Here is a 12,058-nt window from a genome sequence, read left to right as displayed (position 1 = left end):
CAGCGCTGAAAAGGCCAAGCGTGGCTTCCATGACGACGTGGAGCAGTTCTTCAGAGACCTCGCTCTACAGGTGAGTAGCTGCTACAGACGCTGCATAGATTTTCCTAACACCTACCTGATGCGTGACACATTCTCTAAGCGCATTAACCTGTATAAAGATAGTGCTTTCGCGACGGGTGGTCCTTACATACAACGCATAATGCTGAATGTTTGAAACCACCGCGCCTCCGTGGTGCTCATTGGGCGGCAGGCGCAGCGTGCTCCAAATCTCGGGGGGGCCATGTTTGGAATTTGCGTCATATCCGCCAACCACATGAACGTGTCGTTTGCTTGAGCGCTCTTTAATGGCCCATATTCTAAAGAAAAGAGGAAATTACCAGTCGTGCAGTTGTTCCATTATTTCTTCAATCGCATACGCCACTAAAATAAAACCAATTAAGCTTTTGGGAAATGTTGCTGCTGGTGACCTTTAACAATGGTGCCAGGCATCTAGTGACAACAACGTGAGGCCAGACCGGAACGTCGTTCTTGCCCATGTAGTGTTTATATTACAACGCCCGTCTTCGGAGCTAAATAAAAGGGATCAGAACGTCAGAGCCTCTTCGGCTGTAACCATCATAAATGATAAAAGTTTGTCGATTATCTATAAAATGTGAAAATGTGTATACCTTAATAAAAGGCCTATGTTTTAGCGTACTTGTAAGCTTAGTGCTACCAAATCGGGTTCGTTCTCGGTTAAATGCTACATATGCGGGAGTAAATTGCATATATTGCCACGTAATTTAGGTAATTAGGTAATTTACGTAAATGGCAAGGCAACTTAGTTTGCCTTCGCTTGGAGATACTCAAATCATTTTTTGCGTTCTACCTAATTACATAATGAGTCTTAATCAATTAGTAGTCAGCTTCTTAAACACTATAATTAGATGAAAGGTGCCAAAGAGAAAGTTGTAGAGCAACTTGAAATACTCCCGATACAGCTTTCTGTTGATCATTACGTGGTGCTACACAATGTTTTTTCCGAGCATGAAAGAAGCCCTCGAAGACACGCAAAATTGCCGTGCTCCAGGACGCTCGACGTCTATATATATATATATATATATATATATATATATATATATATATATATATATCTATATATATATATATATATAACGATCTACAGCTAGGCTACTAAAGCCATGTGGCGAGGTGGCTATGGGGGAATGAAGACAATAAACTTGATATCCAGGCAAAGAGTACGAGAAATTATTTGTCATATTGTGCGATACAGAGCTCCGTGTAACGAAAATAAAAAGCGACCAGCCCACGTTACCAGCAGCGAGCTTGCACCAAAGCGATAACACAGCGAGTGGCAATTACTCGGCCGACTTCTGTACGCGGCCCCTGCCTTAATAACGTTGTGGTTGCAACGTCGTGCATAACCGATGGAAAGGAGAACAGACTAGACCAGTCTTGTGCGCAGAAGTTGAGAATGACACGACGAACAAAAAAGCGAGATGCGATATGCGTGACGTTGAGGGACCGGTAAACAGTTGTGGAAATTATAGACCTAATGAGCGTAACTCGTATATTATAGCTGCCATTGAGCGGAACAAATTCAGTTGCGCACCACATGTAATGTGTCGCGCACATAACGAGTATCAAAGAATGAATGCCGGAAGAGAAACAAGCGTAGTGGGGTACTGCAGAGAACTACGTGGTGGGATAAGATGTGAGCTGCTACAAGGCAGGGAAAGAGGGAAATTGCTAGGAGAGGCCGCCGTCCTTTAGTGGACATAAATATGTTGACTATAGTAAATAATTTGTATCGTTTGACTATGGTAAATAATTTATATCGGCATAGATATTTGGGCTTGCTGGTGTGAAAATTTTTTGGCCTTGACACTTCCCCGTCTCTCGCGTCGAGGCTCATGTGGGCTCGCAGTTGCAAACCGATCTTACTTTAACTCTTCCTCAATTTAGCTTTCACTTACTCGTATGTGTTAAAACCATACTCGCGGAAAGTGTGCTGTGGGCATTCTTTTTTGTTTGGTTGAAATCGCAACTGCTGTAGTTTGCGCACAATAAAAAAACAATAAAGCCAATAAAAGCCAATAAAACTGATCCCTCACGCTCTCCGTTACAATTTTACTAGCTTTATATAAGTACATTTATTAGTATCAGTTCCCGTTTATTACTTTCGCCGTGCTTTTGAAAGAAAAAGCCGGGAATGCGGCAAGATGTCTCGTCGGCACCACGTAGCGTGGTAGCTTGGCGAGGTGCAAAAACACGAAGCAAAGGCAGCGTTCTTTCTACTTCCACGGCTACCATGAGTGTTGTTCTTTATCTTGATCTTCCTGGTAGCACACCCGCGAAAAATATGAGCTTCATTTGAGTTTGACGCGCATTCGCGGCAGCTATCGCAGCTCCGCATGTAGTAGGAGTGAAGAGTGAGTGAGCAGTAGCATGACTAGCCTATCAGATTTTTTCACCATTTCTCTGCTTGGGAACACTACCGACGCCAAATAAAATAAGGAGGAAATGTACAGGGAGTGGGCAGACAGTAGAAGGCAGGCTCTCACCTTTCTTTTCTCGTTTTTTTCTGTAACTCGCCGACGCGGTGTATACTTGCCACGAGCTTGAGTTTTTCCATTTCACGAATGTTGGCGACAGTTGTGGGTATTTCGTTTCGTGCCTGCGCTGTGCTCCATTAGGGCGCTTTAACTAACCTTGACAAAAATAGTTCGCTCGTTAGCTCCTTTATTGCGGCAGGAAACATATTGAAGCTGAGTTTACGCTGCGGTGCTGTCTCCGAAATTATCCGATTTTATATATATATATATATATATATATATATATATATATATAATGGACTGGGGAGCTGGGCGCGCTCAACACTGCTGCTTCGTGAAGCATCGGGGCATTCTAATTTCCGCAGTGTTTTGAGCTCCACACACGCTCTGAGTGTAGTTGCTTCTGTAGATATACATTGGAGACCCCGCCGGAAGTCTGTAACGAACGCGCACGACAGTGTGTACGTAGTAAGGAATGTTGTTTTCGTAGAAATGAACAGCTCAGAGCAGGAAGGAGCAATAGAAGCTTGCGGTATATTGCCTCTGTCGACAGGTTTTCGCGAAACGAGGGATGTTCACTTGCACCTCCAGGGGCCGTGCCACTGGCTCATGAAGGTGCTGCCACTAATACCTTGCAACAAGCCTTCATCAGTGTCCAGCGGTGCTTGGGCGCCTTGTTGGTGCCAAACAATGACGTACTGCTGCAAGGTATGCGTAGCTAACGCTGATGTCCCATAGTTTGGCCTTTATTCTAATACAACATGCATGTACGCACAGAGCAGAGACCGAAAACACAAACGGAGTGGAATGTATAGCGCGGTGTTTGCTGTACCTTGTTATTCTTCGATGCAGCAGCTCTGGCCTAATTCACTACGATATGCATTTGCTGTTGCTTTTTTACCACTGGCTAGCTGGTTTCACTAGTATGTCCAGCATATGGGTTGGCTGGAGTTTTCTCCTACGATGAGTTGTTGCGTAAGAGACTTCTATGAACAAACACACCGGTGTTTTGCGCTATAGAGCGCACAGACGAGGACACAAAACGATGAGACACACAAGCCCCACGTGCGTTTCGATATCACTTCGACATGTTAGCGACTTGATGGGCTCCGATTTCTGCGGAGTGTTGGCACACTCGGAAGAAAAAGTGGTCGTGGTAAATGTCTGGGTACGATAAATACATGATCGTTGTCTCATTTGTTGACGCACTCCGTGCTTCTTACGGCACGAAATCCCAATGTGTGAGGATTAGAATATAAGTATTGTTCAAGAGCAAAGACAGTGTAAAAAATTACCGACGATTAGGTTACTTCCTAATGCGAAATTTGAGCGCAGCAAATAAGCTGTTTGACCTTTTCGATAGATTGAGGCAAAGAAATCGAGCAACACATGTATGCGCTATCACAGAATTTTTTTTTAATTTTTCACACGTATTCCTTTAACAAAGACTCCACTAACAGTTCTTGACAGTCATGAAGGAAGCTTTGTGGTCGGAGAAATAGACTGATATATGTTCGACTTGGTACACCAATGCTTGATTCTCAAAGACGAGATCTATACAAGTGCCTCGCGAGGTTGTCACAGCCGTGGGACGCGTTACGAGCGAGAGGAACGGGATGTTCTCCCGCATAAGTGTTAGGAAATTGCTGTTTGTCTTTATGTCAACATTAAAGTCCCCCACTACTAACATCGGTGTGGATCGATGGACGGTTAATGCGAGTTGCAGGAAGTGCACGACGTCTTTCGTGAGTGCGGTAGGGGCGAAGTAGGCAGCTACTACCAGCAAGCCGTTGGGCAACTTTGCGGCGCACAGTTCGCCAACTTCATGTGACGTGCCAAACATTTCGACTGGTATTGCAGAGAGACCTGTGCGCAAGTAGATAGCGACTCCCGCCGCTCTGTTGTGGTCTCTGCGAGCACCACAGCAGTAGAGGAGCGAGGAGCGAAGAAAGGAATTAAGTTCGAGCCGGCGCTTTGACTACCGGAGACTCTCAGGAAGAGGGGGGAGGGGGGCGGCGTGTACACCCAGCGGCAAACGATGGGGGCAGAAGCGCGCGCAGCAAGCGTACAACACGATAAAGGGAGGAGGGAAGAGATAGCAGCGACTGACTGATGCCGCTGACGCCGATAGTGAGTCAACCCCAGCTGCGGAGTTGGTTTCAGGGACAACGCCGCCGATGCCGACACAAACAATATGATACCCTCGCTTCCGCAGCGCTAAGAACCAGGTCTAGCCGTGGGAAGGTGGTCACGTATTCGTCGACGTGCCGGGGCCTACGTGAAATAACCGGCGCGTCGGCAACTGAAGAGCACCCTATCCGCCACACAAGAACAGGGGGGGGGGAACCTTTCCTCCTCTTTCTGCATGGCGGCGACGGTGTTCTATGCAGTCACGTTATGTTGACTCTCTAGCGGCGTCAGCGGCATCCAGCGGTATCAGTCGGTCGCTGCTAGCGCTGGGGGGATGAAAGGGGGGCGGAGCTGGTTACGAGGCCGACGACAACGCCGACGACGACGCGAAACCCAGGAACGGACGCCAAAGAGCTGCGCTCTAAAATGAATCGAATCAAGCGCCCGTTTCGCGAGCGCTAGTCTCGTGCGTAAGAATGTGCTAACGCGGCTAGCCAATGAAGAGTTCTTTGAACAAAAAGAGGTTCTGAAGCCAGGGTTTTCAATATTTTGCTGTCACTAACAAAGGAATCGTATTCGCTGCCTCTAACGTAGTCTTCGTTGTTTGACTGTCTGGTTTATAGTCTTCGTTATTTTATGCACAGCATGGTGTCATACACAACATGCGTTTTTAAGGAGCTCGAATTAGGATAGGTCCATTGGTCATCATCCTATGAGTTCGTACTAATAAACAAAATTTCGGTAATGTCGTTGGGTGGCATTTCAACATCGATCAGTCCAAACAGCGATCATCATGATATGGACACCATTCTCTGGGTACTGCAGATGACGGGTGATGCGTTATAGTACGAAACGTTTGGAAATAGGGAAACGTGAAAACGATGTACGGTTCGCTAACATTCCCCCACCCAAAATAATAATAATAATAATAATAATAATAATAATAATAATAATAATAATAATTGATGAATAACGTATAGAAGCACTTTCCAGCCCCCATGCGGAGTGAGCAGGGCAGCACAAGGGTTGAAATCGCAATCGGGTTAAATATACTGCCGAAAGAACTGACACATAGCCACGTAGGAGTCAATTACGACAGCGTTGTTGCGATCTGAGTGAAATAATTGTGGTAATGCAACTTAAGAAATAAATGCGACGTACAGATGAAGGGAAACGTGTAGATAACGTAGATAGGGCCAGTTGGTATCAGCTAGCTTATACTCTTCCTAAAGTGGGGGAAGTATATTAGAACAGGAGAAATTAGCAGCATCATATTAGCCGAAAAAGTCACTGTTATAAAAAAAAAACAATGTTTTCCTTGTCATCTCTGATATTCCACATGTGCTGCTCTTGCTGCTGCTTATGTGGCGATGCCTAACGGTAACTGATTGTGAATGAAGGGTGTACGAATGCCTGAATAAGAGTCTGAGCAGGCTTCATGCCAGACATACAAAATTGTAACACCCTCGCTCTCTGTGGGTCACTACGACGGAAATTTACGAATGTCAAAATTAGATATTTCGCATCTATGCTGTACGATGTGTCGTTTCGCTGCTTGAATACTACTGGCATTAACGTTGACAACCATTGTACTGGGGCCTAAGTGAATTTATTTTTGGCCACTGCCAATTCGCTCACTCTATACATGCAGTAGCTTATTTTAACCTGCGCCTATGTAATAACGGTAGAACGTCAGCTACGCATAAAACGTGAACACAGACAAACGTAACTGACAAAAGGTCACCTTCAGTAACACAATCTTAGTTAAATATGTCTTAATGCTGTTTATTACGTATCTGCTGTACATATTATGCTTTTTGGAGCCCTCTATCGCCATTTCGTTCTGTCCTTCTCTCGCTCTTTCTCTCGTTTGCAGCGCCCAGGCTTGCCGGAAGAGTTGACCCAGAAGAAGTGAGTATCGCAAGATTTGAACATTTTAAGCCCTTTGGTCAAACAGCAAGGTGACATGTCTGCTACATCGCAAGAAGCAACATGGAAAAATGTTTCATACGGGTTCCTCTGAAATAAATTTGTACGCTAATTAGTAAATCTGCACTCGTGCAGTCAATGAACGAGGTACCCACGCGTGATGCAGAACAACTATACTAGCACTCTGGTAAGCTCAGCTGATGGGCCGACTGAACCTGCTTTCCATCCACGTACACAGTTTCGATGACGACAAAGATGAGGTCGTTGCGCGTGAGTGGTGGTGTAGAACAGTCTTGATGTTACATTCACCTGAGGCAAACATTTTGCGCACATCGCCGTATGCAGCTCTTTATTGTGAAATGCTTTAGGCACATCTCTTGTACGGCCGCCTGCGTGGCCCACTGGAAGTAACGCTCTGTCGTTGCGAAGGAGAACGCAGATTGAAATTGTATGGCAACGGCGATACTGCTATGGGAATTAATTGGAAGCAGTATAAAAAGATTACGCTCACCCGGCATATATATATATATGCTTGCTCCACACATTTTATTTCCATCCGCACTCCAGGAATTCCCCGGTAAATCCACCCTCACGTAGATTTTCCCGCTTAAGCCACAGTAGTCCTATAGCGCGCATTATCACCCGATCATATGTCATGAACACTTCATTCTTCCCTGAGACAATAACCATTTGGAACAGCTTCCCAGTAAACGTCGTCTCATGCGCTGACAGCAAACCTTTCCGCGAAATATTAAGTAGCCACATTGCTTAATTACCGATCCTTACCCACCCTTAGTCGAACACGACGTTTCCCTTTTCATGGTTGTTTCTGGCTTGTCTTTATTGTTGTTTCTTCGGGTGTTCTGCTCATTTATTCTGACATTGCCGCAAGGATTAAATTCGTCCCTTATGTAATGCGACCGGGCCTTTAAGGGGAGGGCCTTGCTGCTCGACTGGGGAGGCTTCCTTCCTTTTGTCTTCATTCCTCTTACCCCTCCCCTGTGCAGTACTGGTGTGGTGACCTCACAACGAGAAACAGTTATGGCGCTGCACTTTTCCCTTCAGTTTCCTTCCTATAAGTCACTTACTTTAAGGCGAAAATAAATGTACGGAAATAGCGCGCTGAAATTGCGCGAAGTACCCTAAGAATGCTAACACCGTAAAATAAAGGTCATATGTTAACATTTGCGCCGAATGACGTATATTTATTAAACCTGCCCCGCCATTCGCTCTATCTATGCATCTTTATCGTGCTTATTGTATTGAATAGTCGCGATAGTATGCCAATCAACTATTTCATCTCGTATTTATGTATACATGTTAAAGAGGCATCAGTAAGCGTGAATAATCACGGCACGCTACAGTCGACTACGTTTGAGAAGCGCGACGTGTAATAAAGACGGGTCGTCAATGATGCGGCTGGGCCGCACTAGAAACGCCTGTTCTGCTATTCTTCCACACGCCGTAAAACCTAATACTCCTCATTTGCAGAGCAGGCTTTTAGTGCGCGAATGAACGCAGCGCGCAGAACCATTCTTTGTCGTTTTGCTATTTTTCAGGCGTGGCAATTGCTTGCGCCAGTTGCCACAGTACTGGGTGACCGTGTACGACGCTTGAATGCAGACACCGAGCACATCTGTCCGAAGAGAAAAGCATCCCTCCGCTGTGCATCGCCGGGAAGCTGGCCGTGGCCACGATGCATTCGATGGTGGAAGTAGCCAACCTGCCCAGGCAACTGGTCCTTCTCTATGCGAATTGAAGACTCAAGCGGGGGGATTGCCTGAGCGACGCCTGGGTACGAGTTCTGGCTTGGAGACAAGCGGCCGCGAGCGTGGCGTCCCGAATGCATCACAACGAAAATCATTGTTCCAGCGGCTGCTCAGGTCGCCGTATTGAGGAAACCGCGCGCTAACCGACTAATAAAATTATTTGGCACATGCATTGCATCGTTACCATAGTACGCCACCGTCGCCGGCTGCGCGTATGTTGAAACCCTGTTCTGAAACCAGCTATATCAACGAGCCTATGTGCGCAGTGCACTGAAAGCGTCTTCGCCACCACCACCACCACGGGAGATCTTTTACCATGGCATCTTTTATACGTATACGCCATTTTAAACGCATTCAGTGCTATCGTAAGAGAAGCTTCTTTGTATGCTACCCTCATTGCTTCCGCATCCACCAATGCATCTTAATTTGAAGCCTATGATTGACTTGTCTAAATCTAAATGACGCCTGGAAGGAACGTGCCCAAGACGCTCATTTAGTCTCCTTCAGCGCGTTCGTGACAGGCGTCAAGAATTGACTTCCATGTTAAGATGCATTTCTGAATACGGGGCTCAGGGTCATTGTAAAGGTATGTTTCTCCGCGAGTTGACGAGGGAGCCATCGCTGGACAGGCCAGTCGGGTGACTGCTGGACAGCGCGCACCAAATCCTGATTTATGCTTCGGGCACGCACCCCGCTGTTCGCGTTGCGTGTGAAGACGATAATGTGTCGCCTGCAGAGAGAGGCCCCTCATGGGTGGCTTAGGCCCAGCCATCATAAAGTGCTGGTTCTACAATAAAAGCTTATCCTCCCCCCTCCCCCAGAGAGGCTGGGTCTGTGTACTATACGCGGCGCCAGTTTTTACTGTATCCGATATATACCAGTCAATCATGCATGATAGCATTGAATTAGCAATTGCAAAGCACCCAGCAGCCAGAAAACGTAAAATAGGGGAAACAAGAAAATGTTGCATTTAGTGAGTGAATAAACTTTATTACGGAGACCAAGCTGTTAACGCCCGAACGGGGGTGCCCATACAGTGGCGCAGACGCGAGCTCTCCCGAAGGCCCATTCTCATCTTCATTTCCATAGATAACAGTAATGTCGTTACTGACATGCATTACGGCCCAAGCTATGCATAAGATGACTGCAGGCGGAGGATTCTGTTTTTATCTCAGCTGATGTCTTGATCAGCTGAACAGCTGATGACCATTGCCTGTAATTTCGAGTGCTACTTTACCTTAACGGCATAGACAGACCAACGGAAAAACAAGGAACGTGACCGATGGCCTGATCGGCATGTGCGACACCAACGTTGAAGGGCTATAACGAAAGTTCTTGCCACTAAGAAACAACAAAAAGATTGGGAGCCGCTTAAGCTTCGCCTTAGGAGTACAACGCGATACCCTTCAAAAATGCCCGACTGCTGCTCACGCTTCCCCGGCAGCTGCAGCTTATCCAACGGTAATGTTTGCAGGGAAACGCAGGCAACGAACGCTATGCCCGAAGGCGAGCGTTCTGGTTCTTTTTCTTTCCCCCGCACATTCGACGGCGCCGCTGCCGCAGATGCGCGGAGGCGAGCACCATCTGGTGGAGTTCAAGGAACCGACCGCTGCTCTGTGATTGGTAGAAACGCGGCACGCTTAATGCGCCGCTTCTGATTGGTAGAGAGATTTCGCTCACGCTCAACACTGCGGCCCAGTGCTCACTGCGTAACAGGATCCTTAAATCTATCGCTTTAATATGCGCCGAAACCTACGACAATGTCTTTTTCCCATGCAAGCAGATAGCCGAGCTCTCCTAAAACAAGATTCGCTTGATGAAGTGAACGGTTCGCTTGATGTCGTAAATTTGTGGCAGTAAAACTATTTAAAGGAGTGTTGGTTGCTTAATTGTGCTATACGGCACGAGAGAACCGAGCCGTTCACCAGCCCATATGTAGCTGCCGCGCAGATGGGTTCACAAACAAACCGATTCGCGATATGTCTTGTGTTTCGAGTGGCGTGAACTCCGCTGTGGAAGGTGACAGACGGTGGCACTCCTCCCTCAAAAGCACCGCAGGAGGAGAACGTGGCGGTAGATGATGAACGCTCTTCGTCGCGATGGCTCCTCCCTGCCTCTAAACCGTCCGGCGCCCAATGTGCTGAAGTGCTTTTCAAAGAGCTACAATAGTAAACGTTCCGCGGCGAACACGTCCCACAACTCGGTTGTATCGGCGGTGAAACTGAACCACAGATTACCACAAGAGGAAGAAAAAAACCAAAGAAAGCGATTCAACTTAAAGAAAGGAGAAATAGGAAGAACGTTCCTATTGATGCCGCTCGATAATACATGTTACTATATTTTTCGTGTATATGAAAGTTTTTTAGTGATAAGCTTGTTTTTCAGTGCATACAGGAAATGTAACATTTTTCTTCCCTGTCTTGAAAAATGTCTAATACGAAATTGATTTGGTAACGTTATTAAACGACGACACTGCTTTTTTGTGTTATATTTTATGTATTTGCTGTTTTTCATGTTAAAGGTGGTGTCCCGTGCAAACTATGTACGGGTAACCGAGGCCCTGTCAGGCGAAAAGCCTTTTGACTCTGTTGCCGCTTTTCCTTGAAAGGAAATCAACATCAAACTAAAAATAGAAAGCTTACAAAGTTCTATAATTAAAATGCCCCTTAATGTTCATATAATTCATACTACAATAAAAAAAAAATTCAGAGCCCTTTCACTGTGGGAAAATGGATGACGAGCGAACATATTTATTGTCCTAATCTAGCCATCGTGGCGATATAAGTACGCGCACGCATTCACATCACATCTGTCATCAAATGTGTCCGTCACCCAAGACAATGAATGGCTCATACAACGTGTATGTATTAGCTCATTCCACTTCATCACCTCGCACTTGCCTTTCCCTATATTTCCCACTTCCCCTTTCCCCCGTGCGGAGTAGCAGGCTAGAGACACGCTCTCCATGCCGACCTCTTCTCCTTTTCTTCATTAAAATCTACTCTTCCTCCTCTCCCCTTAAGCAATAACTCATAAGACCGTAAACGCGGCCTCTCCATTATGGCGACAGGAGGGAAGTAAAATTCAGCGCTGCTACGATGAGCGGCAAAGGAGCCAGTTGCGGAAGACTGCGGCGCTTGAGCCACTGCTGATGATGATAGTTTTTTGGAAAATGGGTCCTGCTGGCGAAAAAGACGACGACGACAAAAGCGCGAGCAGTGGCACTAGGGCGTTTGCACGGTTTGCGCCAAGAAGTTTTTAACAGTGCTTTTTGAAAAAGTTGTAGAAAACATTTTTTTCAAAAAGATTGTTTCTTACCCTTGTGCCTAGGGCCTCCTTGGGTCCCACGTGTGGCAACGGTTTTTCAAGGGCGCGTTACAGGTACCCGAACGCACAGGGGTGTGTGCCATTGTGCGTGGACCCATTCTGCAATATCACAAAGATCGTCTCACATGATGATTTGTTTTGTCCGCAACTCGGACACATTTTTCCCCCCATATCCTCGGCAAAAAGAGCTTGGCTGTAAAAACTATTACAGGGCAAGAGTGTTTTCGTAAGGACGAGCATTTGAAGGGAAGCTGAAAAACTTTCCGAAACCAATGAGTTTCCTGCGGCGTTCTACAGTTTTTAGTCCATTGAACACGAATAATCTAGTTTCAAATGGGCGGAAACAAA

General features: G+C 46.3%; 1 protein-coding gene across 1 annotated transcript in view; it reads left to right on the top strand.

The window, feature by feature from the left end:
• Positions 1-8,555, top strand: part of LOC142590346 (uncharacterized) — a 173,888-nt gene extending 165,333 nt beyond the window's left edge. Inside the window, exons 19-21 of the mRNA XM_075702401.1 lie at positions 3,109-3,263; positions 6,562-6,596; positions 8,238-8,555. Coding sequence (XP_075558516.1) covers positions 3,109-3,263; positions 6,562-6,596; positions 8,238-8,510 — 463 coding nt within the window. The 3' untranslated portion in view covers positions 8,511-8,555. The remainder of the gene's footprint in view (positions 1-3,108; positions 3,264-6,561; positions 6,597-8,237) is intronic.
• Positions 8,556-12,058: the final 3,503 nt, after the last annotated feature.

This window comes from Dermacentor variabilis, chromosome 8, assembly GCF_050947875.1.
Source record: "Dermacentor variabilis isolate Ectoservices chromosome 8, ASM5094787v1, whole genome shotgun sequence".
Taxonomy (NCBI): Eukaryota; Metazoa; Arthropoda; class Arachnida; order Ixodida; family Ixodidae; genus Dermacentor; species Dermacentor variabilis.
Note: the sequence above shows the minus strand (reverse complement) of the source record. Positions and strands in the feature narration are given on the sequence as shown.